Source organism: Lolium perenne, chromosome 5, assembly GCF_019359855.2.
Source record: "Lolium perenne isolate Kyuss_39 chromosome 5, Kyuss_2.0, whole genome shotgun sequence".
NCBI classification, from domain to species: domain Eukaryota; kingdom Viridiplantae; phylum Streptophyta; class Magnoliopsida; order Poales; family Poaceae; genus Lolium; species Lolium perenne.
This window is the reverse complement of record NC_067248.2, coordinates 117,825,084-117,850,716: the sequence shown is the minus strand read 5'-3', so window position 1 is coordinate 117,850,716 and position 25,633 is coordinate 117,825,084. Positions and strand designations below refer to the sequence as shown.

General features: G+C 46.1%; 4 protein-coding genes and 1 long non-coding RNA gene across 5 annotated transcripts; 4 read left to right on the top strand and 1 right to left on the bottom strand.

The window, feature by feature from the left end:
* The first annotated feature begins 9,645 nt into the window (after positions 1–9,645).
* Positions 9,646–13,580, top strand: LOC127299722 (protein FAR1-RELATED SEQUENCE 5). The gene is made up of 7 exons (XM_051329756.2): positions 9,646–9,843; positions 10,331–10,510; positions 10,600–10,864; positions 10,944–11,634; positions 11,736–12,193; positions 12,269–12,556; positions 12,641–13,580. The coding sequence occupies exons 1-7, from the start codon at positions 9,797–9,799 to the stop codon at positions 13,406–13,408; spliced, it is 2,697 nt and encodes an 898-aa protein (XP_051185716.1). The 5' UTR covers positions 9,646–9,796; the 3' UTR covers positions 13,409–13,580.
* Positions 13,581–14,689: 1,109 nt separating this feature from the next.
* Positions 14,690–17,161, top strand: LOC127303519 (uncharacterized). The gene is made up of 8 exons (XM_071820869.1): positions 14,690–14,770; positions 14,847–15,016; positions 15,174–15,965; positions 16,079–16,231; positions 16,341–16,565; positions 16,651–16,915; positions 17,004–17,090; positions 17,133–17,161. The coding sequence occupies exons 3-8, from the start codon at positions 15,174–15,176 to the stop codon at positions 17,159–17,161; spliced, it is 1,551 nt and encodes a 516-aa protein (XP_071676970.1). The 5' UTR covers positions 14,690–14,770; positions 14,847–15,016.
* Positions 17,162–17,190: 29 nt separating this feature from the next.
* Positions 17,191–17,969, top strand: LOC139831016 (uncharacterized). The gene is made up of 3 exons (XR_011744888.1): positions 17,191–17,478; positions 17,619–17,717; positions 17,812–17,969. It is a non-coding gene; the product is annotated as an uncharacterized lncRNA (long non-coding RNA).
* Positions 17,970–18,082: 113 nt separating this feature from the next.
* Positions 18,083–19,485, top strand: LOC127299723 (uncharacterized). Its single transcript, XM_051329757.2, has 5 exons — positions 18,083–18,272; positions 18,346–18,444; positions 18,536–18,792; positions 18,888–18,963; positions 19,045–19,485. The coding sequence occupies exons 1-5, from the start codon at positions 18,114–18,116 to the stop codon at positions 19,189–19,191; spliced, it is 738 nt and encodes a 245-aa protein (XP_051185717.1). The 5' UTR covers positions 18,083–18,113; the 3' UTR covers positions 19,192–19,485.
* Positions 19,486–20,194: 709 nt separating this feature from the next.
* On the bottom strand, positions 20,195–22,731 carry LOC127304774 (uncharacterized). The gene is made up of 9 exons (XM_051335364.2): positions 22,495–22,731; positions 22,153–22,408; positions 21,989–22,081; positions 21,553–21,871; positions 21,262–21,457; positions 21,068–21,166; positions 20,742–20,992; positions 20,567–20,642; positions 20,195–20,495 (listed from the first exon to the last, which is right to left on the bottom strand). The coding sequence occupies exons 1-5, from the start codon at positions 22,516–22,518 to the stop codon at positions 21,331–21,333; spliced, it is 819 nt and encodes a 272-aa protein (XP_051191324.1). The 5' UTR covers positions 22,519–22,731; the 3' UTR covers positions 20,195–20,495; positions 20,567–20,642; positions 20,742–20,992; positions 21,068–21,166; positions 21,262–21,330.
* Positions 22,732–25,633: the final 2,902 nt, after the last annotated feature.

Below are 25,633 nucleotides of genomic sequence, written 5' to 3'. Positions count from 1 at the left end.
GACGCATTTTTCGGTCCGACGGACGCAAATGGTCGAGATGCCCTAATATGATAACGCCATAGTTTATAAACCGTACCTTTTTGTCCACCGCGGAGACTGCGGATTCAGTTTTCCAGTTGACTGTGCCGAGTCTGCCTGCCCGTCGTCTGTAAGAGCATGTCTAACAGGCCCCGTATAACCCGCCCACCCCGTAAAATTCCGGCGGGATACGGGGCAGGCGCGATATGGGCCGTCTAGCAGGCCCCGTATTCGGGCCGGTCCGTTTCGGCGGAATACGGGGCCCAGGAAATCGGCCCCGTCGCCCCCTACTTATACTGGGCGCAGGTGCGAGTGAGGGGTTAACCCCTCACTCGCAACCCTAGCTCCGCCGTGCGCCGCCGCCTCCTCCATCCTGCTCTGGCGAGAAATTCCTCGCTCCCCCGCGCCGCATTCCACCCCATCTCCGGCATGGACTCCCGCCGCCGCAGTACTACCTCGCCGGCGAGCGGATCGAAGCGATCCCGCTCGCCGGACACCGTTGAGGAGGCGTGGCGGCTCAAGTGCAAGAGATCTGCCGCCGGGAGCCGCCGTGCGGCGTGCCGGTACGCCGGCGCGCTGTACGTGCCGGATTCGCTCCGGGAGTACGCCGCGGGTGGGCGGTGGTACCGACAAGACCCGCCGCTCAAGCCGATGAGCGGCGGAGCCTTCGAGAAGTGGCTCGCCGAGTGGCAGCGCGACCGCACGTCCAAGGCGGCATGGGCGGCGACCATCGGCAGCACCAGCGGCGGAGGAAGCGGAGGCGGCGAGGAGGAAGAGGAGGCGGCAGAGGAGGAGGCGGCCTTCCGGCGTGCGGTGGCCGAATCCGAGGCGGATGCCGCCGAGAAAGCTCGGGCGGAGGCAGAGGAGGAGGCGGCGGCCATCGCCGCCGTCCGGGAGTTCGAGGCGCGGGAGGAGGCGGCCTCCATCGCGTTCATCCCCTACGTCATCCTTGACGAGTAGATGTAGGATAGATGTAGTATGATCCGTAGTATGATCGCAATGTATGTATGATCCGTAATATGATCAATGAAGATGAACTTCCCGGGGTTTTTATGTTTGAAAATACGGGGCAAAATACGAAGTCTGCTAGACGGAATGGCTCTTCCGTTAGCAGTTTTTCGATACGGGGCGAAATGCAAGCGTTATACGGGGCAGCGAAATATGGAGTCTGTTAGACATGCTCTAAGAATAGTTTATGAAGGCAGCGGGAACTCCATTGAGTTGGCCGAGGTCTCGGCGAAATGTGATCTGCTCCCGGCCCCGCTTGCGTTTACAGCTCGCTCCATCAGCATACGCACCGGTCGAATCGCCGGAGCCAAAGCTTCTTCGATAGTCGATTTTTCCTTCGAAGGTGCCAGACTGATTTCGAAGCGGTCAGATCTGGACCATGGTCCAGGAGGCCGCTAGCAGATTGTTCCGCTGGTCTAGATAACATCAGTTAAACCGTCGTCTCCAGTCTCTGTTTTCTCTTCGTTGCGGGTTCATCACTACAGTGGCCCCTGCACGGACCGTACGGGATAACCATGGTGTATATTCAATTTACTAGCACCCTCAGCTCATTAAATTCTGACACAGTCGTCCATCTCCACGCACAATACAAGGGTCCAGATAACAGGTGCATATGGTCCCGGGAGCCAAAACTGCACTCCCAGTAAAATCCAGCTTGTAACATATATGTAATGGTGAAATTATGCCATAACCATGCTAGCTAGTTATGTCTTTTGCCTCATTTCTTTTTATAGAATGTAAAAGCATGATAGTGTGGACTGTAGAATTACTTTGTTATGCATTTTCCTATGCTCCAATCCTTTGAATCTCAAATGGAAGGACAACGTCATTGTAGGAAAATTTCCACTTCCTATATTTCCTATGAGTCGAAGATGCCTTAAGATATATAAATTGTTGCTTTGGACAATCGTAGTTGCTTGGGCAATATTGTTTTGGTTGCTTCACACATTAGATCAATCGCTTCAATAATGTTATACATGTTACATTATATTTGATTCTTCGCAGCAAAACCCATGAGCAACGGTCGGTTTATGCACGCTCTCCACTCGAGATGGCCTGTTTCCTCAACATGTGTTTCTACTCTGGAATCTATGCATGCAAGCAACCAACCTTAGCAAGACTTGTGTTTAAGCTAGGTAATTATTTATGAACTTTTAGATGACATGTAGAAATATCTTATTGCAAAGTTTCTCGCTAATTTTTATTTAGTGTATGTTTGACATTATAAAAAAATCCGTTTATATAGACTATGTACAAATAAATAGAATTACAAAAAAATATTTTTTCTTATTCAACTTGTTCACATAATTTAGAGATTTTTAATCTAATTTAAAATCGTATAGACTGTATTCCAAAATTTACTATTTAAGGCCTTAATTAATATGAAGTACGTAAAAAACAAACAATTGCTCTCTTTCATATAATAAAGTTTATGTATATAGATTTTATACATTTGTTGGATAGACAGACGGTACAATTTTCTCCGGCCGGAGAACATCGGCCGACGTGATCGCGCGAGAGAATCAAAAAGATTTACCTATGTTCGTTGGCTTCCAGGTTTGGCTTCCATGTGCAATGCAACTCAATTGAGTCGACTTGATGCATTCAGCAGTCAGTCTACACATTTACATCATGGAATTGGACCCTAAACTGTTTATCCACAGTCAACATATTTGATCGGAAACTCAATTGAGCCCCAGCTGATACAAACAGCGGTGGCACGGCCGTTCGCAAAGTCCATAATCCATACCGCCCGCTGCGCTCTGTTTCCTCGGCATATGGTTGAAACTGATCCTAAACATAGCATGCTCTTCCGCAGGTCTCACCATCATCGTCGATCTCATCGCAGGTGCTTCAATCTCCATGTCCGCTGGACGGCCATTACCACCTCCGAGGCGCACTTCTGCTGTTCCGGGAGATACCATAGGTCGGGTCCTTGTGTGTTCAGCACTTTTCTGTCGCCAGATCGCCATCGTCGTCGATCCCATGGGAGGTTTTCTAGTGACCATTCTAGGAGAAGGCACGACGGTCATCGATAATCTGGAAACGACTTTGCGAGATTGTCGAAGGTCTTGCCAACGTCGTCGATCTCATCTGAGGTGCTTCCCTCTCCATGTCCGCTAGAAGGCAACTACCAACTGGGTGCTTCTGCTGTTCGTGGAGAACTGGAGATGCCGGCCATATGTCGGGGCCTTCTGTGTTCCGATCGCGACATCGTCAAAGGTCTCGCCATCGTCCTCTATTCTGCTGTTCGTGGAGATATCATAGGTCGGGCCATCTGTGTTCCGCACTTTGCCATCGCGAGATCGTCTAAGGTCTTGCCATCGTCCTCGATTCTGCTGTTCATGGAGATGCCACTTTGCCATAGGTCGGGGCCTTTTCTGTTCCGTACTTTGCTGTCGTGAGATCGTCGAAGGTCTCGCTATCGTCCTCGATCTCATCTGAGGTTTTGTAGGCACCTTTGTAGGAGAAGGCAGGACGTACGGTCGTCGACAATCTGCAAATGCGAGCGTGGATATATCGGCTGCCGACGGCTGATCAATCTCATATAAGTAACCCGAATATCACGGTTGGTTAATAAAAGTGGAAACGTGGAGAAGGTTGTTTAATAAAGTGGAGACGTGGAGAATTGTCTTGTTGATTGCTACGTGCAATTTAAACTTCATTGGATAAGTTGCGGCATTTTATTTTTTCAATCTGAGACGTTCCTTTCTATTATGTGATCTTCGAATAATCTTGACCGTCGATTGTTTGTTGTTTTAATTATATAATAATAGATTGGAGGGAATTTTTTTCATTACCGCGCGTCAGCTACAAAATTTACATTAGCGCCAAAAGAAATTTGCTCCGCGGAAGGGTCAGCGGAATTTTTTTTACATTACCGCCAGTTTTCTCGCCCGCGCATAGTTTTGTTTCCTTTTAGGCTAAAGTAGAAGGAAATTTCCATCCAACATATAGATTATATTACCCCTGTTTTAAAATATAAGTTAAAAAAAGATATAGTACCATATAGTGTGAAACGTTCATCTATCTAATAAATCACGCGAGATAGAAGGCATTTTTCACGCTCAATTCATTTCCGAGTAAATTTTCTTTATGCATGGAAGATGGTAGTGACAAAGAAATTAAATATTCTTAGGAATGATATACTATATCACATTTTAAGTTCGCGTTGCAACAAAGTATTTGGGGAGGGTCTAAATCAATTGTCACCGGTGATGGAATACACGCAGGTAGGTTCGACACGCTAAACCATAAGTGGTCGAAACACCTGCCGCTCTAGAGTGGAGAAAGCACCCACCTTGCGCACCAACATACACTTATTCTCCCTATCACCGACACATCTCCGTCAATTCGCCATCAAGCCCTTCTCGAATCTCTACTTCCGTCGATTCGCTGCCGTCCTCAGCCATCATCTGTGGTCAACCACCACCCCGTTTGTCTCAGACGCCAGCACACCCCTGACTGCCCACCCAAACCGTGTCATCCAAAACATAACCCACAAAAGGATGACCAAGTAAACTATGAAGCTCATATCGACTCGAGCTTGAAATCAATATGCACATTTAATGCCTTTTGCCCTTAGGATATGAAAATGGAATCCAAATATAGGGTATTTTGTCAAATGTACTCCTTGCATGCAACCTTATAGTGAATGTCTCCTTATAAAACCAAAATAACACGAGGATCTCCCCTACCCTCCCATCCTCTCTCGAGAACCCACTCCTGCCCCCCTACGAGCAAGCCACCGTCCCCCTGGATCTGATCCCTCACACTGTCGGCGCTCGTGAAGGTTGGTGTAGAATTGGATTTGGATGCCGGCCTTCTCTGTATAGTATTAGTGGTAGGCTTAAGCTTAGGTATAGGGTTTCCCTATATGGTGTTTGGCATCTTGCCATCAAGGATCTTGTCGCATCCGCGAGACGGAGGACAACGGGGGTTTGCACCCCCTTTTTGTTCGGTAGATGGGCGATGGGCGCCGCTACCTAGACCAGCCACAACACACAAAACACATGATTTTTACCCAGGTTCAGCGCGCAAGATGCAAAAACCCATATGTCTTGCATGTATGATCTCCTTGAACTTGAACGATGTACACGGGGAGTTGAGACTCCTCCTTCCTTCGCCTCTGATACAGCTCTTTTCTCCTCCTTTCCCCGAGCCTAACCTTCTATGATGTACAGAGCTTGATGTCGGAGTTCTTGAGTGGCTTTTGGTGGCGTGTGGTGGTGTGTTGGTTTGTATCGGTGCTCCAATGGTTGGAGCCAAAGGCGCCCAACGATGGTACATCTACCTCCTCTTCAATAAAACTATGTTGCTTCCCAGATCTACTAATTCTGCACCTTATCCTATGTGTTACAAATTTGTAACACTATATTACTTCCGAGATATGTGATACAACCTAGTAACACAATTTGGATATTTGGAAATCATGTGTTACTACCTTGCAACACCTTCAATCAAGTGTTACAAATTTGTAACACTCTTCACATCTCTCATACTTTGTGTTACAAATTCGGGGTGGACACAATTGGTGTGTTACTAAGATTTTATGGAGTAACACAGTTTTTCTTGTGTTACAGATATGTGTTACCTAACCTCTGTATTGTTGTAGTGATATGGACCCATAGTCCAGGGGTGAACTACTCACTCATCACTCCGGAGGCGACCATGGCGGTGAAGAGTCCTCCGGGAGATGATTCCCCTCTCCGGCAGGGTGCCGGAGGCGATCTCCTGAATCCCCCGAGATGGGATTGGCGGCGGCGGCGGCGTCTCTGGAAGGTTTTCCGTATCGTGGCTCTCGGTACTGGGGATTTCGCGACGAAGGCTATAAGTAGGCGGAGGAGATAGGTCAGGGGGCCACACGAGGGCCCCACACGCTAGACCGGCGCGGCCAAGGGCCAGGCCGCGCTGCCCTATTGTGTCGCCACCTCGTGGCCCCACTTCGTATCATCTTCGGTCTTCTGGAAGCTTCGTGGCAAAATAGGCCCCTGGGCGTTGATTTCGTCCAATTCCGAGAATATTTCTTTACTAGGATTTCTGAAACCAAAAACAGCAGAAAACAGCAACTGGCTCTTCGGCATCTCGTTAATAGGTTAGTGCCGGAAAATGCATAAATATTACATAAAGTATGCATAAAACATGTAGGTATCATCAATAATGTGGCATGGAACATAAGAAATTATCGATACGTCGGAGACGTATCAGCATCCCCAAGCTTAGTTCCTACTCGTCCCGAGTAGGTAAACGATAACAAAGATAATTTCTGGAGTGACATGCCATCATAACCTCGATCATACTATTGTAAGCATATGTAATGAATGCAGCGATCAAAGCAATGGTAAATGACATGAGTAAACAACTGAATCATAAAGCAAAGACTTTTCATGAATAGTACTTTCAAGACAAGCATCAATAAGTCTTGCATAAGAGTTAACTCATAAAGCAATAATTCAAAGTAGAGGTATTGAAGCAACACAAAGGAAGATTAAGTTTCAGCGGTTGCTTTCAACTTATAACATGTATATCTCATGGATATTCTCAATGTAAAGTAATATAACAAGTGCAATATGCAAGTATGTAGGAATCAATGCACAGTTCACACAAGTGTTTGCTTCTTGAGGTGGAGAGAAATATGTAAACTGACTCAATATAAAAGTAAAAGAAAGGCCCTTCACAGACACTACAACAAAACCCCCCCTACAGTAACGCTTGAATATGTATCTGAATGCACATATGGGCGTTGCTAGGGGGTTTACCAACGATTAAAAATGCGTTGCGTTTTTTGGCGTTGCTAAGATGTAATGCAACGCATATATGGGCGTTGGTAACCAATGAGTCATGCGTTGCAAAATGGCAACGGAGGTTAAGCAACCATTTGTATCCGTTAGTACATATCGGGTACAGATTGAATTGGAATTGTTTTATTATTTACTCAAAAATAAATCTTATTTTCTTAACTGGGCGGTTTGATTGCTTCAGAGGTTGTAGTATTTGTTGCCTTGGCAAGATAATATATACATCATGCGATACGTATGACTGAACTCGCAGAGTCTGAATGCATTGCACGAACAAAAACGAAATTTTTATTATTGGAATCGTCATCAGATACATAGACATTATCTTAAGAATACACATCTTACACAGTCTTTCTTCTAAGTATGATATACTAACTAATCCTCTCTCTATATATCCCTTCGAATATTTTGTCATCTATTGCATACAGTTGATATCAGAATGTAGCAGTTCTTCACATATGTTAAGCCTGCAAAAGCAAAGTTCCATTTCAGCATAGATGTGTGAAAAAAATAGTTTAATGGATATATAATTTATAGTACGCACTTGATCTACTACTGACCATGCAAAAAAATGTCAGAAGAACATATCTGAAACAGGGCATGCATGTAAATAAGGGGTGAAGTCTAATTTACAAATCTAAGCAAAATTCATGTCAATCTCCTTCGACTTTTTGAACTGAATCTCGGTTGATGATACCTTTTATAGTTACATCTGCAAGCTCCTTAAATCTCTTCAAACATCTCAGTAGCATACCAAAGCCTAATTAGCATGCAAGATAATTTGTGCCACCCCTGCATCTGGAACAGTGCATCTCACCTACATCTCAAGTAGAAACCACTCAGATTTAATACAAATGGAAATAGGAAAAAAAACAAGTAACCATGATACATATATCAGAGATCCATGTAACAGCAGTGAAAACCCTTTAATTAGCTAGATAAACAAAATGATCAGTCACATGTCATGAAGCACGAGTAATTGGCATGCATATGTGTCTAGGCAAAGTTTGCAGTGGCTTTAAATCCAGCCTAATAATAAATGGAGTTCCACTTTATTTGTCTATTAGACAACATGTAGGTAATCAACACGAGACAGATCGATATGATATCCATCAAATTAACTATACCAACATCACTAAATATAACTATTCCCAGTAATTTTTCCAGGCTATAGAAAAATCATCTGAGGTTTATGCAGGCATTCATAGTTCTCATATAAAAAGGAGGTACACAAAGTACTTGATCTCTAGCTGCCTTCTTAACAAAAAGCATGTATCAGAGGTTGAAAAAATAATTGCATGAAACTAAGGTCAAATGTGAGAAATTAAGACTATGGTTCATATATACGCATTCTGATAAGTGTGAGATGTCAAATCTACTATACATACAACAACATAATAAATGAAGTAGGTTATGATCTTCTTGCATGTCAGCTTCACATATATTTGATCTTGCCATGGATTATCTCGGAGAACAAAAATGCCAAAACTGTTTTCATTTCCGAGTTTCTGGAGTTATGTATTATATAATCATAAGTAATATTTCCAAAACTGAAGTGCAATTTCAAAGTGTCATTGCATAGAAAATCAAGAAGTATAGAATAAATACAACAATCAGATAGTGTGATTGTTGCATCATGCATATGGGACATATTCATTTAGTATCATGTGAGGCCGAATCATAATAGTGGTAAGGCATAATAGTGCTGACCTACTAATCCTCATAGGAATATTGATTTTGGTCACAATGAGGTATTCATGACTCTGTGAGATGCCATGATTCCGGACATGGGCGGAGTTGCGGCCAGCGCTACCCGGGCTGTAGCACTAGCAACAAGCTCAGAAACAGAAATCCCACTAGCAGCAATCACGCCGTTCCTGCACACCTGCTTGAGAGTTTATGAGAAGAACATGCACATGCAACATATCAGTTTCGTGACTCAAGCCTTCCTCATTCTTCTTCCCATTTTCTTCCCAACTTCTTCCAAAGTTTAGGTTCAAAAACTCATATCCCGAGACCCTCATAGCAGCGGGTTGCCTGCGTTGGAGATCACACGTCCCCAAGAGCCAAACAGTAAGTCAGTAAGATAATTTTCATGCATCCTACGACAACTTGAACTAATGGACCTGTATGGACATGTACGAAGACAACTACTAGATTATTATTTAGTACGTTCCGCTTAAACTGTGGCATGGTAGTATCTGGTATAAATGAAAATTTTGCATGCCATTAGTTAGAACCTCTCTTGCTGCATTTCTGGCTCCACCGTTGATTCAGATTGAACTAGTTTGTGTATCTGATGATCACCTAGGGGAATCCTGATTACACAAAAGCAAAAAGTCAAAACATAATTGATGACAAGAAGCGACATTTGGGAACATGAGGATGCACAAAAGTTCCAGAATAACCAAAGATTGATAGCTAATCAGACGTATTGCTCAATCAGATACAAAACCGAAAGAAGCAAGCCACACAAAAAATACGTGTACCAAACAAAGCAGATGGTCCGGTGTGAGGTCATCAAAGCACGTTTAGTCCTGGCGTAATCTGCGGCAGCACAAGCACGAAACGCTAGGCAGCAGTGAACAATGAGGGCTCACCCGGACGTGAATTTTTGGCTCACAGCGGCCAGCGCCCCGCGTATCCTGGCCGATGGAGGGCAAGTTTAGATTCGCGGACAAAGTAGTGGAAATCCAGCATAAGTTTTGATATAATAGGTATACATGGAAAAGGCTAGCAAATACCAGACGCGTACGCATTGAATGGGCCGCAGCTGGACGTCACAGAACAGCCCAGGACAGAATCTGGGCTGGTCCGGTACGCGAAAATCAACCACACCAGTTAATGCATCGCCGCCTACCCGTTCACGAAAAGCTGTCTTAGATCGGGGGTCACCTTGGCCACCGGCGGTAGGTCGGAGCTGAGCGGCGATTCGGCGGTGCCGCCTCGCACAGCAGGATTAGGGGAGGAGGATGACGATGGGAGAGAGCAGCTCGGGTGGACACACGGAAGGCTGCCGGTGAGTTCTGGTATCAAGGTTAAATTGCTGTTTGTTGGCTTTTTCCCTAGATCTGTTGCCTGCACGCATGGGGAAACTGGAATACATGGCTCACGCATGTAAAAATCAAGCAAAAAATCTGTGAACGCGATGAGTTTGGTCCTGTTTTTCTGGCTACACGAGATTATTAGTTTCGCTGGGATACATGGCAGTAGACGTGGTGCTTGATTTAGCAGGCAGAGCAACATTTTGTCTAATGTCAAGTGAAAAAGTGTGTTGTTCCAAATTCATGGTCTGTTTCTTCATAGAGCCCAATCCATTTGTTCGATCGATCATTGCATCCCGTATCCTGCCCAGTAATTCAGTCTGCTGCATGACAATACTCGTTTAGGTTGTGGTTTCTGAATAAGCATGGACGGTTGATCATAAAAATCGATATAGACCGAATTGGGGTTAGAGGCATCCTTTCACATGTACGCTGACTCATTTACACTTCTTGTGCGCCCAGTACCCTCGACGTCGACGAAGCTGTGCTGAACACTAAAATTACACTGTGCACGGTCCATGAGTGTTCAGAAAGTTATACGGATGAGCTACCAAGCCCTGTACCAGAACTGGAAAGTGCCGCCCGAGCTGCTCATGCCCATGGACCAACATCTAGGTCTGAAACTCAAGGATGGACCAGGAGGTACGACAAAAAAGATACAACAAACTTCCACATCCATGGCGCATGTTGTAAGCATATAAGCTAATTTATTTTGTATCCTGTCCCCGCAGGCCTCGCCATGGCAAGATGCCAGACGAACGGGAGATCGCGCCGGACCGTGTATCAGCACTAGAGAAAGCGTTTAGAGGTTTCGCTGACCGAGGGGCGGATGCGGTGGTGCTTCCATCTGTAGGGCTGACATTTGATTTGATCGGGGAAGCTTACGATTTTTACAATCTTTATTCTTGGGAGGCTGGGTTTGGTATAAGGTATGGCAAAAGCAGAAACAATGTCAAAGGCACTAGGTCGATGCAAGAGCTGCTATGTGTTTGCGCGGTTAGTTGTTTTTTGCATATGCTAAAACCGGGGCATTTTTTCATAAGTCTGGACCTGACATAAATGTCCGAACATGCAGGGTAAGCCAAAGCAGCAGAACACTACGTCCAGCCGGTGCCAGTGTCCGACACTTGTCAGGCTCCTAAGGACAGATGATCAGGGTTGGTTCATATGTGAGTACAGGGGGACACACAACCACAGACTGTTGAACACATGTGCGGAGAAGCTGCACTTCCCGTCGCACAGGCACATTGACAAGTACACAAGAGATCTGGTCGCTCAACTGCGTGCGAACAATGTCAACCTCAGCAAGGTGTACAGCATCATAGGCACATTTTTTGGAAGGCTAGAGAACGTCCCATTCACAAAAAGGTGCCTCAGGACTCTGTGTGGCGAGATAAGTCAAGAACAGGCAGACGACGACGTCAAAAAGACAATGGAGATGTTCTCGGAGCTGAAGGCAAAGGACAGCGAGTTCACGTACCAGGTCCGAGTTGATGATGAAAGTAGGATACGCACCCTGATATGGACAAACGGACGGAGCAAGCTCCAGTACCACCATTTTGGGGATGTTGTCACATTCGACACCACGTACAAAACAAACCTGTATGACATGCCCTTTGGGCTGTTCGTTGGAGTGAACAACCACTTCCAGAGTGTGTTGTATGCTGGGGTGTTGATGAGGGATGAGACGGTTGAGAGTTTCGAGTGGGTTTTCAGGGAATTTGTTAGGTTGATGGGTGGGAAAAAGCCAATAACAATCCTAACAGGTATGTTTTGTGCCTCTGGTGCTAAAAAATTATTCGATGCGCATGCGATATATAAAAAAATGCATCCAGCAACCGATCTAACTATGTAATGTTCATTGCAGACCAAGCAAGAGCTATGGAGATTGCCATAAGCACTGTATTGCCGGAAGCGACCCATCGTTGGTGCAAATGGCATGTTCTGAGGAAAGCGAAGGAGTCGCTTGGCACCCACTACAGCAAAAAGTCAAATTTCAGGACGGATTTCCACAATCTTGTTGATGAGATGCTGACAGTGGAGGAATTTGAGACTGGGTGGGAAGAGATCGTGGAGAGGTATGGGTTAGCATCGAATACATTCCTAATCCAGGCTTATGAGGTCAGAAACAAGTGGGCCAAACCATATTTCAGCGGCAAGTTCTGTGCAAAACAGACAAGCATGCAACGGAGCGAGAGCGCGAACCACATGCTTAAAAGCTATGTGCCCCCCGCCTGTCCGATGAATGTATTCGTGAAACAATATGGAAAATTGCAATACGACCGAGAGCAGGAGGAGGGGTTCCAGGAGAAGAGAACCAGGCTGGTGAGAATGCTATATGTAATCTGTTAAATTGCAAGTTATCATAAACACTCACAGTTAATTCATTTTGTACTATAGGGTGGCGCTGTCATAAAATCCAATCTGCCCATCGAGCGGCATGCCAGCAAGGTGTACATGCGGGCAATGTTCGAGATGTTCGGCAGGGTTCTGTTTGTTGCCGGTTCGTATGAGGTAGAGGAGATTGAACCTAAGAGAAAATATGTCGCCTCGCACATAAACCCAGATGCAATGAAATATTGGTACAAAAGCAGGTTTGCTATCGATGTGCATGATGACTGCTCTTATTTTACTTGCGAGTGCGGTAGGTTTGAGCACATGGGCATGGTGTGCTGTCACATCCTTAAGGTGAATCGATATCTGGTTTGGCAATTGTTGTTGTTTGCCAGAAAAAAACCATGCTAACATATTTATTTGCCCTTTCCTGCGCAGGTTATGATTTTTTTGCGGATCCGCACAATACCAAGTAGGCACATCCTAAAAAGGTGGACAGTGGATGCTAGGGACATACTACCCGATCATATTAAGCACTATCAGAAGGACATGGGCCCACCTGAAGCCTCGACCTTCAGACACTCTGCTATGTATATAACCGCACTTGAGTTGGTGCACATGGGAGATAGTAATCCGGACTCTTTCGAGTGTGTCATGACAGGGCTGTGTGAGCTCAAATCAAAGGCTGCATCGCTGTGCGGGGTGAAGGATGGGAAGAGCATGTTGGAGAAATCGAAAGAGGCATCCGCTAGCATGACTGCTTCACTGGACTCCAGGCAGTCTAGACTGTCGACAAAGAAAACGACAGTGGTAACATCACATAGGACTGGACATGATTGCTCAGGGGATGGGTCCTTTGTCGAAGGAGGGGGAACTGGACTTGTGGCAGAAGACAATGCAGAAGTGTCGTCTACTCCCACCGCAGGTGAAGTGATATTACCACCGGAAAGGAGGCTGAAGCGAGGACAACCAAGCACGGCCAGGGACAAGCCGCCATACGAGACAACGGGCAAACGATCGAGGTTCTATAGTATATGCCGGGGGAAAGGTCACAAGAGCACTACCTGCCCTGACAGGGGAGACACTCCAGTTAAACCAAGGAAGGAAGCACAATGCAGCAACTGTGGGATCACTGGACATAGGAAAACAAGTTGCTCCAAGCAACTCTTCAGTCCGTTTGCAGCGGTTGCAGACATGACAGGGTAGATGTGTGCGTGTGACAAATGAAATACATTTTTATATGTTAGTTGTGATGCATTAAAACTAATCCAAAACATGTGTAATATGATTTTATTTTGTGCTGTTGGATGGATGGAACCTTTTTTTCATGCACCTCACTGGAATTTTATCTACTGCATTTAATGATATTTGCCAGGCATTGATTGTGTGTTAGAATTTTGAAATTTGAATCTGGCCAGTAGCCGCCCAGCTGGTGACCGGCCGTCTATAAGTTGCCCAAGCCAGGGCAGTATCTCAGCCACACCAAGCTAAGGAGAAATGGACTCCATGCATCAGGTAGCTGCACCTGTGGGCGTTTCAGCTGAGGTTCAGTTGCCGGCGATGGCGTAAGCTGGGAGTGTGATCGTGCGTGCCTGTTCCAACGAGGTAAATGTTCGTAGCTTTCACTTGAGCTGTATGCAGAATATGCAGACGAGCCATTTCTGAACTGATAGTTAGACACATGCAGAGTCTGGATTCGGTGGTAGGGAAGATATCATATGGAAGCAGCGAGGCGTGGGATGATGACCTAGAGGTTTGTTTCTCAACAAGGAGAAAAAGAAATTCGTTCGAATCTTTACTTATGCAATGTTGCAATACCCGCCGGCTAAATCTTGTGGCCATCTGTGATCTTTTTTTGAATCTCGGAACAGGATTCTGCTGATTCAAAAACCATGGTTGTTCGTGTTCTGGACGGGGATGTGGTTGTCATCGCCAAGCTCGTCAAGGTTAGCAAAAAAGTTCCTCTAAAAAGGGCTGGTTTTATTTATACTCGCATCGTCTTGTTCCTTGTAATGAAGATTGTTTCACTTACAGAGGAACCTGATGCTAGAATTCGAGGCGGAGGCAATGAGCGACGCTGCAGCACCGGCATGCTCATCAACTGCTTCAAGCGAGGACTCCAGCTGCTACAACAACCTCGTAGATTCGGGAGGGGAAGCAACAAGCCGGTCATCAAAGCGGATGAAAATGTAGCCATATTCAGTAGTTTCGTCAGCTGGTAGAAACTTATGTAACTGAATCTAAAATCTATATATGAGGCTGCACGATGCAACCAGCTCGGTTGCTTGAATAAATAAAAAAAATATGTTTTATATACATATAGTACCAATTGCATTGCATTGGGAATGAAAGAGCAGTTGGCGTGCTGGCTGGCGTGTGCAACAGTTCGCAGCTGCCCATCTCGGCCCGCTCGGTACAGTCGGCCTGTACGGCAAAGAAGTGTAGTCAGTTTGCATACCAGTTGGGCCTCACGGTGCAAATGCAACACAAATGGTCAGTACTTATTACCATTTTGCTAACACTTGCTAGTTGCACGCAAGGAGTAGACTGAATCTAGCTCCCTGGCCGGTGAGTTGACGCATACGCAGAGCGTTGATGGTGGGAAAATTAATTTGGCCCTTACTTACCCCCTCTCCCTCCCCAGGCCAGTTTGTATTCAGATAGGAAGAAAGAGGAAGGAGACCTTCCGAGGCGACAGAGCGAAGAGTGGAGCTGTTCATCCCTTCGTCGAGCCGTGCCTGCTGAAGAACGGCGCCTTGAGCTGTATCTTGGTCGAGGGTGTGAAGCCTGGTCCAGCTTGCTTCACTGCAGGAGGTTAGTAAGTGAAGCTTCTCCAATCTGGTGGTCGCATTTTCTTGCAGTCTCTTCTGATTTCCTTGCATTTTCTGGCCATTGCCTGTATTCCGGTACGTCAAGTGCCCACTCCCATCCCCTGTCTGTGTTCTTACACATGAGCTCAGTTCTGTTGTAGATGCAAGGGGCCTGGCCAGTTAGTGGTGGTCTCAGCGGGCGATCGTCTGGTTCGGCTAGCGGTGTAGTCGATGGGGATGTGTTCACCTTGCCGGCCGACATCGGCAGGATGCCGAAGTGTGGCCGCAGCACCTTGAACAGCGCCTTCTCGGCGAAGGACATGGCCTTTGCAGCTGAGGAGATGAGTGCTAGAGAGCTTGGGTGGGTATTTGACATTGGGCTGGCAGGGGTTGCTAAGGTTGACATGTTCACGCATTTTAACCGAGACCACTCGTTTTTCTTGCTGCAATGTGTCGACTCCAACAATGGTAAGTTAGTGCTGGGTCATGGTAGATCTGTTCCTGTAAATGGATCGAACATGAGCTCCATCCTTGGCCTGAAGGAAGGTGGATCTGTAGAACTAGAGCACGTAGACGGTCCTCCAGAGGCAGAGGAGGTGTATGATGCAAGGTTGATGCTAGGGCTGAGTCTGGGCAACACTGAGATTGACACGGTTGCTCTGGTCAGTATTGTGAAAGAAGAACACCCAGCTGAACCAGATGAGTATCATGTGAACAGATTCAAGCTAGCGTATGCGATGCTAGCTGTTTCTGTTTTCTTCAGGCCAGGTGGTAAGAGGTGGCAGGTGCCTCGTGATGCATATCTCCTTGCGGCCATGATTCCAGACCTTGGAAACATAAACTGGGGTAATTATGTTGCTCGTGGCATCATCGATGGTTCGTTCCAAGTTCAGAAGGAGTTGGCTAACCGGAGCAGGGGTCACAGTGTGTATGGATGCCTATATGCTTTAGAGGTATAACCCAAACCACATTACATTTGTTCTTTGTGATGTTTTTTCCATGTGTGCAGTTGAATAGTTTTTGTGTGATCATTTTTCTAATCAGAGTCCACTTGTGTCGATTCCAGGTGCTCTACTTCGACCATGTTGCTGGTGGAGCTTATGCAGTTAACCCAGGGCTCCTTCCAAGAGTGATGCAGTATGGCGCGGCGAGTATATCGATGCTGATAAGGCAAGACACACTTAACCTTGCTACCGAGAAAGTGTATGGCATGTTCATGGTAAAATTCCCCTGACACCTCCGTCTTTCGTGTCCATGTCCATATGGTTGTAATGTGCATTGACCATTGTTTTCATTTGGTGTTGTGTTGCTTGGGTATTTTTCCACAGCGGAACTTCAGTGTCGCCCCGCTCATCCAGTCACGGGGCATAAGAATAGGGCTGGGGAGTGTGGCTCCGTCAGTGGGCCGTATGGGCATTGGCATCCATGGGGTCGGGGACTGTGGTAGTGTAGCAAGCGGGACAATACCGGCAGTGGCAGCACCAACCAGTGAGCATCGGAATGTACAGGTTCTGCAGGTTAGCATCGAAGACGTGCCGAAGCTAGTTAGATCGGTAAGTAGTTCGGTGTCATTGACTCTGCATAAAAAGGTATGTTTCATTGGCCCGATGTAATGGTTGATCATGTGTGTTCTTACAGACAGAGGATTGGCTCAGGGATGCAATGGCAGCGGAAGAAGTAAGGAGCAAGGAGCGGACATCAAAGTTCTATGCTGCTTTATCGGATGACATCCAGATGAACGATCCCCATGTGATCGACAAGGTAGATGCCCACGAAAAGAAGGAGGAGTGGTTAACGTTATTCCATCTCAAGAAGATGCTTGAGCACCTGGTTGAAAGAGGCGTCGGCCAGTATGTACCTAGACTCCTAGATAAGCTGGCGAAGATAAACAGTTCTGTTGACGGTGAGTAGTAGATGGTCACCTACCTGGGTAAAGATTGGCATAAGCACAGACAGATGTTGACTGGTGAAAAAAATTCATTTTCGCGCAGGTACAACTGCAGGAGTGGTATCTGCATGTGTCCGTAGCGGTCTACCTATATGTGACATGCCAGGAGCAGTCATGCAAGGTGATGGAGGTTTGTTATGTTGTATACAAATCATTTGTGGTTTCTATCTAGGTTTATTTTTCCATCAATTTATATGTTGATTAAACTAACAGGGACTCCCATGGCTCGCGGTGTGCATGGGAGGGGCCAGGTCGGTGCTAGCTGCGGTGTGTTTGCGGCACACCAGGGGTGCATAGAGTTGCTGGCTCGTGTAGTGGTGTGCAGGTTACTCATGGTAGTGGTAGCACAAGTTCTGGGGTTCAGGTGAGTGAATGCCATGTGGTGTCTGGACCGACACTGAATGCAACACCACTGCGGGCAGTCCCGATTAGGAGTGCGGGTTCAGAGCTATTTGACAGAGTTTCCAGCCAGTTGGGCAAGGCGCCAGCTGTGTACGGTGGGCCATCGCCAATGGGCGGTATGTTTCTATATCGGTGATTTCATTTCGAAGGAGTAAACTGCATTCTGCCAGTACAATAACTTGGTTGCTGGAGTAAACTATATTTCTACACTTTCTGTATTATATGCACTTGTTTGACGCATCAGGTGGAATTGCAGGCACACCTGATAATATGCTGCCACCTAAGAAAAGGTCAACTAGCGATGCAATGTACGATCCGGACACTAAAGAGTTGATAGTGTACACAGCAACGAAGTGTAAGTACGGGTGTTCTTGTGGTTGTGGCAGTTCTATGCGTGTTGTTTGGCTATTCTAAGGGGCCGTCTGTCTAATATATTGTTTTGTTGACAGGCAAGAGGGCAAGGGCCGAGATTAATTATGTCGTTTGCGGGAGAAAGAAGGTGAATGTTTCTGAAAGGACAAAGTGCCCTTTCTCGCTTGAGGTTGGTTTCAGAGCACCGACATATAAGGTTGCTGAGTTGGGGTACCGCAACATGATATTTGCGAAGCAGGCTGATATGAAGAAGTAAGCCACTGCATTGTTGTTTATAATCGACAATAGCATCTGCCATCCATGTGTTGGAGGTTATTGATTAACAAAAAATCTACTTTCCAGGCTCTGGGTTATACACCTGACACCAACACTTCTTAAGATGTCTGGATTTTACATGCTGACGGAGTTCCATAGGTATGGTTGCCTAGGGAAGAAGGGTTACATTGCTGTGACTAGGATGTTGGCAGATGGGGAGAATACATGGAATAGTGAGGGAGACCTGACGAGGTGGAGGCATCCGATGCCTCTCGAATGGGCAGTAAGTTCAGACTTCATTGTCAGTAAGTTATACATAGCAAGCGGTGTGTCGATGTCTAACTTACTGTTTACAGGAGGAAGTGATGGGTGGCTGTGATTGTCTTGAAGACAGAAGGATGAGGGACATGTTTGTTGGGGCAGCTATAAGATATAACGTCGAGACGTGCCAAATGGTGAGTACATTTCTGGTTATTTGAAGTGGAGAGAAAAATATGCACCTGATACAAAAAGGATACTTGTAGTAACCTTCACTACCACATGCAGGTTTGGGTACCCATGATGACAAGCAGCGGGTTCATGGTCCTGTACGGGTTTGACTTCGAGTGTGAGACCCTGCATGTGTTTGATCCGAAGAGGTGCACAGGTGGGAGGGAGCTTCTTGAATCCATCCACTTTGATATATGTGACAAGTTGCTTCAGGGCATGGCTGATTGCATAGAATCTTGCTTCGATGGTTGGGAAGTGGATCAATCGAAGTGGAAGTTTGTTTGCCATGAATATCTAAACGAGCCCATCGCAAGGTACCATATCCCTGTTCTAGCACATGTCACCTCAATTAGAACCTACAAGCAAAAAGTGTTATATGAAGCACCGGATTGACATGTTCATTTTGCAGTGCCGATGCAGTGTTGTATGTGATACACTACATGATGTACTTCGATGGTGTGTGCGTTCGAAGGCCACTGCGGAATGTAAGTTTACATTTTTTCTAATTGGATAGTGTGTACGTGTTTCTAGACCGGTTTGCTAACATGTGTGTCCTTGGGTGGTAGGCTGACCTGTATGGCATGAAGCTGCGGTTGGCTAACATGGTGCTGAACATGCCTGGCAATGTTGGGCACCCTCCTGAGAATGTGAAAAATCCAGAGGTCGAGGATACGGCGACTATGAGCTCGGGTGCAGAGCCGTTTGCAGCTTGAAGAAACTGAACTCCAGTAGTCATGTTGCTTGAACTAGCAGCTGGTTTGCTATATTTGAGTTCCATAAATAATCGCACTCTCTGTTCTACCAGTATGTCTGTAATATGACCTATAATTTGGTTGTGACAATATCTATCGACTTATATTATGTGATGGTGGTGTCTGTTGGTTGTTTGCCGAGACGGTCTAAATGTTTCTTTTTTCAAGTAGCTTACTTTGCAAATGCAGTTTGGACTATGTGGCATGTTGTAATGCAAGGTTTGCGGAAAAGATGCACCTGCACGGTGGGAGGGCTCGAATCAACGGTCCGTGTGGTTCATATCTAACTCGATACTTTGTGTACGGTGGTCGGTTAGATTTTCATGTTATGGTCATTTGGAAAAGCGGAAAGTACAATAAGGATTTTTGGTGCAGGTACAAGTTCTGTGTTAGGACAAGTCTGAGTTGGCTGAGTCAAATATATTGTGATATACAACATAACATCCGAATTGGCGGTACCGTTAGTTGTGTAATTTGCGGGTTAATTTGCAAAGTTTCGCACGTCGAACGATTGCCGCAGTGAATGGGAATACTTTAGTCATTTGTCATTCAACAAAAATCTAAATATGGCGTCTATTTTTACTTGTTGAGAATACAAAATGAGACAGGTCTTGTCATTTTTGAACAGGTTAAGGTGCACCCCAAATGAGAATTGTTGATTTTCTGACCAAAAGCCCCAAATTTCCTAGGTGATCTGCTGTTAAGCCCTGTCTGGTTTTTTGCATAACTTTTTCGACTATTTTGTATGTGTTCAGCCCGCCAGCTGATCCTGCTTACACCGTAGCTCCCTAGGTGGCTTCGGTTTTAGTAAATACAATTTTGGGGGTGAATGTTTTCAAGTTCGAAACGAAGACATTTGCTGCAGCAAGCAAATTTGTGTGGGGTTCGGGTTGACATGCACATAATTGCTAAACGATATCTAAATTATCTATTGGCAAGTAAACTGGAGTAAGGTTCACCCTTCTGAACAGAAATTGTGCTTGTTTCGACGGTTTTTGCAGTACCTCTTCGGTGGAAACAAATTAGTGCACATCTAAGAAAGAACAATCACAACTTCAGTGTGTTATTTTCTGATAGAAACTTATAACATCCACTGGGGGCAGGTCAACAACTCATATCTGACTACTACACTTATGAATGCTGGTGCCGTGTGGTCGCTAAGGAGACGATATGATGGACTTGATTCCAGTTGGGACCTCTATAAGGTTGCCATCAAGCTTCATCAGCTGATGGAGGAATAATCCCTTCTCGCGGATGATCGAATCCTGATACATGGATGTGGGTTATTTTATAGTTTTAAGCAAACTGTATGAAGGGGTTGGGGTTGTTAGCTCACATTTGTCAGCTGCTGCTCAAGCGAAGAACCGTTGAAATGCCTGCCAAAATGAAGGATGCAGATCCCACTCTCCGATCTGTTATTAGATTACGGAAAAAACAATCCAACTCTGGTCAGTTAGTTGCTGGTTTCAATCGACTGTGTCGGGGCTCGAAATCAGGGAGCGCGTGCTTACTTGCTAAATATGGATGAGGTAACAACTGGGAATTGCTTTGCCCAGTTGGTACAGCCGACGTGCCAGTTGTCAAAAAACTTCAGAAAGCACGTGAACAATGCTATGTGGATCTTATCCGCGATGGCTTCATGGATTTGTGCATAATCGTCGGGTAGTGTCGGTGCCACCGGGTCAAATATATGTATGATTTTCTTTTGCATGTCCCACGAGTAAATACACCATCCGGTCGCTAGAACTACTGGGACGTGGAACTGGATATGCAAGTATATGTTATAAGGTTGTTCACAATGGAGATTCAATTATAATGTCTGTTATGATGGGCGTACCATGCGGCATAGTGCAATGTTATACGGAACCCCGGCGCCGAGAAACTGGTCCTGCACAGATTTAATGTCCCACGCCTTGTCGCCTGCTAGGATGGTTGTCTGAAAGAAATTGAGTACACGTGTGAACTGAGCTCAATGTTGGTCAGATGTGACAGGTTATATGATATGAAAAATGGAGTGAGCAGATGACTTGCCGAAAAATCAACTTCGAACCAGTGGCGCCATTCTCCCTCGGTGGTAGTATAGAAAACTGTCGTGTCAACCTATCGCAGACGGTGGATAATGAGGCAGCAAAGCTCGTGTTCAAGACATGTGTGTCCAACCAGTTGGTCCGTGATGGATTTTACCGTCATTGAGATGAACCTGGGGTGTGGGTGACACATGAACAGCCTAAGCAGGAGGCACGAAAAATGTATTGTCAGTTCTTGGTATGGTCGCAACAATCTGTCATCTGGGATGCAACAAATGTAGACAAGCACACATACCTTGGACAGTCTGTTGTCGGGATTGACATGACCAGAAAGGACAACTTGTCTTGCTGTGCTATTGTTTGGTACTCGACATCGGCCAATGCACTCCAGTGATCAATCACGTAGTGCGTGTGTTCAGCACACGCCTTGGTAGGAGGTTCTGCAGTCTGGCCTATCAAAACTGCATCTCGAGGTGTGCTTGTGTCGTCATTATACATCAGGATTGAGTCGCGCACAGCGCTAGCCCAGTTTTTAATCTTGTCATCCCTTGTACTCTTGTGGCGAATGATCTTGTCATTTGGTGTGAGGTATGATGAATCAGACTCTGCCTGCTCTGTACGTGTGGGAAAATGGATCAGTACTAAGCGGTGGATCCAAAAGATTACCTGTATGAAAACATAAATGTTCCTTGCATCAGCAGTTCCTGGACCCTAAGCCAGAGTGTCCTTGCCTGTTTGCATTTCTTGTTTATCTTTCTGTGGCGCGGTGTCAGCAGGTCCTCTGTGCTTGCACCTCTTTGTGCTCCTTGTCGATGAGCTGTCAGCTGTGAACAAAAGTATGAGGCTTTGATAAAATGTGTGCTCGACAAATTGTTACGAAAAAATGTTGTAGTACCATCAGAATCAGCTTGGTCGACCCTGCGTCTGAACAAATTGCTCGCTGAGGAGTTTGAGTGGGAATCCTGAGGTCTCTGCTGCACTAAGCAGGGCAGGGAGCGGAGGCTGCAGCAAATGCATGTAGCTGACAGTACTTCAACCAATTTGTCAAGGAAGCGTGTGCTCTCGTTTATGCTGTTGTTCCTGGCGGCATTTGCTTGCTGGACACCGAGAGCATTGTGCTGCTTCAGAATGATACCCAGCTCACTCGATGCCTGCGGGTTAGGAACAGGCACATATTTTACAGTTAAAGATACAGGCAGTTGTTTGATGTGGTAAGTGGTATGCAATGAATTCTTACCAGGAGTGGGTATGTAGCTTTCATGTAGTTGGCGTAGTCGGAAGCTGTTAGCAGATGCGTGCTTGGAATTGTCAGGGACGGCTTGGTTTGTGCCGAACAAGTTTGAGATCTGTGCTCTCCGGTTAGTGTTGCTATAGGGTGAGGAAACACAGGCGGCCTGCTTCTGGAAATGGTAGGAGTGATCTGGTCTGGAGGGGAATCAAATATGGCCCTCGTATAGCATATTTGCGATGCATCCCGGACCTGTTATGTGAGTCTGTTATTCCATTACATATGGGAAAGGTTAGGTTTGCAAATATTTAACTTGAACTTACGGTTGCACAACTCCATTGCTCCACACCATTTATTGTTGTTGAGCACTGCAGTATCATTCGCCTCATCTGTGTGTCGTCGAATGCAGCTACACGGGGCATGACTGAATGTCGGAGGTTAAAAATTTCTAGTTCAAGGTTGTCGAGGTAGAAAACCTGTGCCCACAGATGGCAGCCGTATAGGTGGGTACTGGTGCGGTTTTTCGCAATGTCATCCTTGACAGTTCTGACGGCGGCGAACAAATCTTGCAGGACATACTCACACCAGTTGAAATCTTGGATGTTGTCTGTATTGGCTAGTGCACCCCAGAAGTCTATTGATCTGTTGTCGTGCTTGGTGGATGGTGCAAGCAAGTGTCCCATCAAAAAAATGACAAATGCAATTTTAAAACAATCTTTCTCTAGGTTGCTGGATGTGTGCTCGTCCAGCGGCCTAGCTATAACACTTTCAGAGACCTTCAGAATCTGGTTACCCTTGTCATTCATCCCAAGAGCAGTTCTAATGAATTCAATAGTGTTGGGAGAGCATTGTGATTCAGGTGCGTGGATATCGCGTGGTCCACATGGTATACCAAAAACCTTGTGGACATCAGCGGCAAAGAACCTTATCTGCCTAGTTGGATTTTCACCAAAAACTATTGATGTGTTGCCTACATCTATTTTCTGCAGGAGCCATTTGCTAAATCTAAGGTTCAGCCTAGTAATCTGTGGCAACTTTAGTATGCCAGCAAACCCAGTCTGTTCAACAAGAAATTTCTTATACTCAGTAAACTGGGATATAACTGACAAAACCTTCTGAACTGAGGTGCGTGAAGTTGGTGAAGGGCCAGATCCTTCTGTCTGGTATGCAGGCGCATAGAAAGCCGCATCGTCGTTGAGTTCTTCAGTTGCGTCCATTCCTGTGCGGAGAGCAGCCATCACTGAAAAACACATATGCATATATAAGGGTTAAAGTGATCTGAGCACGGCTGCAATGGTAAAGTATGGATCTGGTGGTGCAGAGGTCAGCAAAAAAGAAGAAGCTGAGATGAACTCAGATTTACCTCGGTGTCCCAGCCAGGCTCTGGGAGATGAGGACCGAGATGTGGATTGGCTTGAAGCTGGGAAGGGGGCAATGAGTGAGTGTGGGGGGGTGAGGGGGTGAGCACAGGGTGGAGTGTAAAGGAACGCTTTGTATTAATACAATTGAGTTATGAGAAAAAAGTAGATAACAATTTTATTGATTTCATAAAGGTTACAGCTGTCCAGACTACAGTAAGTTGAACACTGTCATGCTAATTAGTACCTAACAGCTTGCTAGATGGTGAACACTTGCATCCACTAAGGGGAGTTTACTTCCCGATTACATTGGGAATTAGATTAAAGGGTTGCTAACTAAACTCGGTAATGGGTGGCTAATCCACACACGGGTATGCTGGTACCACTAGTACTTGGCCGCCAGGAGGGCGACGACCACAACCATCCAGCCCATGAGCATCCACTTGATGTTCTTGATATCGCCCTGGTTCTGTATTAGTGTGGCCTTTAGCTCGTCGAAGCCGGCGTGCGGAGGAGCCGGCGAGAAGATGTGTCCCCAATGTGCGATGATGTATTCGATGTACTTGTCCTCCCACCTCCAGAAGTTGCATATAGGTGTCTGATACCAAGAAGCATAGCTTAGGAAAAAAATGCTGGAGAAAAAATCATGTTTGAAAAATCTAATAAAAGATGCAGAGGGATCTATATCTATAAAGATACATACCCCATGGTACTCGCACTTGTAGAAATGCCTGCCTGGGTTCTTTGCAGTGCCTGATATGAACCAGACAGTGACGCCTCGATTGCATCTAGGGCATCGGATGAGAGGGAGGGGGGCGATGTCATCCTGGTGAGCGCCGCCTGCTGGGGCAGCGGAGGAGGACGACGACGCCATTGCTCGGGTGCGAGATCGAACAGCCCAGGACAGCTGCGTGTTGGAGCTAGAGCTTGGGACGAGATCAGCAATGGGGGCCGGGGTGTGGAGAGGGGAAGAGTGCAGAGGAAGATGGAAGCACAATAAAAAATCAAAACCGGCATACACATATTGATGAGGGGTGGTGCGGAATTTCAACGCTGACGTCAGTGTGTGTAGGTCCGCGCAATAAGTGTGTTTCTCTATACGGTGGGAATATGATACATACCGAATAAACAAGTATCTGTATAAAAACCGGGTACATATAACGTATGGTGTGATGCTGCGGTCTGGACGGATGGATACGGGTGGGCGGAGTCCCTGTGAGCTCCATCGCAATTCTCGGGCTCACCCCATCTAATGAGTGGCCATGTCAGGCGATGCAGCACGATGCAAAAAAAATCATGGAAAAAGTGTTAAACGCCTCAACCAAAGGGAAAATCAGAGAGGACATGAACAAAACGAAACCTGGATTGCCGGATCTCCGTCGTGTCTTCATTGTTAAAACTCGCGGCCTCACCATTTTGATCGCCGGTGCGTGGTCAACGATCTAGGGTTTGGCGGATGATATTTCCCTGAAAGTCGATACAGGATGTAGAGGTAGGAACGGAGACCTGATGTGGAGAGGATGTGAGATCTGGGCGCTTTAGGGATAGAACTAGCCTGTATTAGGAGAGATTGGATTGGCGGCGGAAGGAGGAGACGAACATGCAGCATCACAGGAGATGAGGAGATGAGAAGTCTGCGGGGAAGGAAGGAGATGGGAGGAGAAAAACTGCCTGGGTATATGGGGCCACTCACGATCCAAATTCCCAAACAAATTGTCGTGCCTATCCACTCTTAGCGCCAAAGGAAAATTTCTAAAGCGCGGGAGGAGGTAACCCAATTTTTCGTGTGT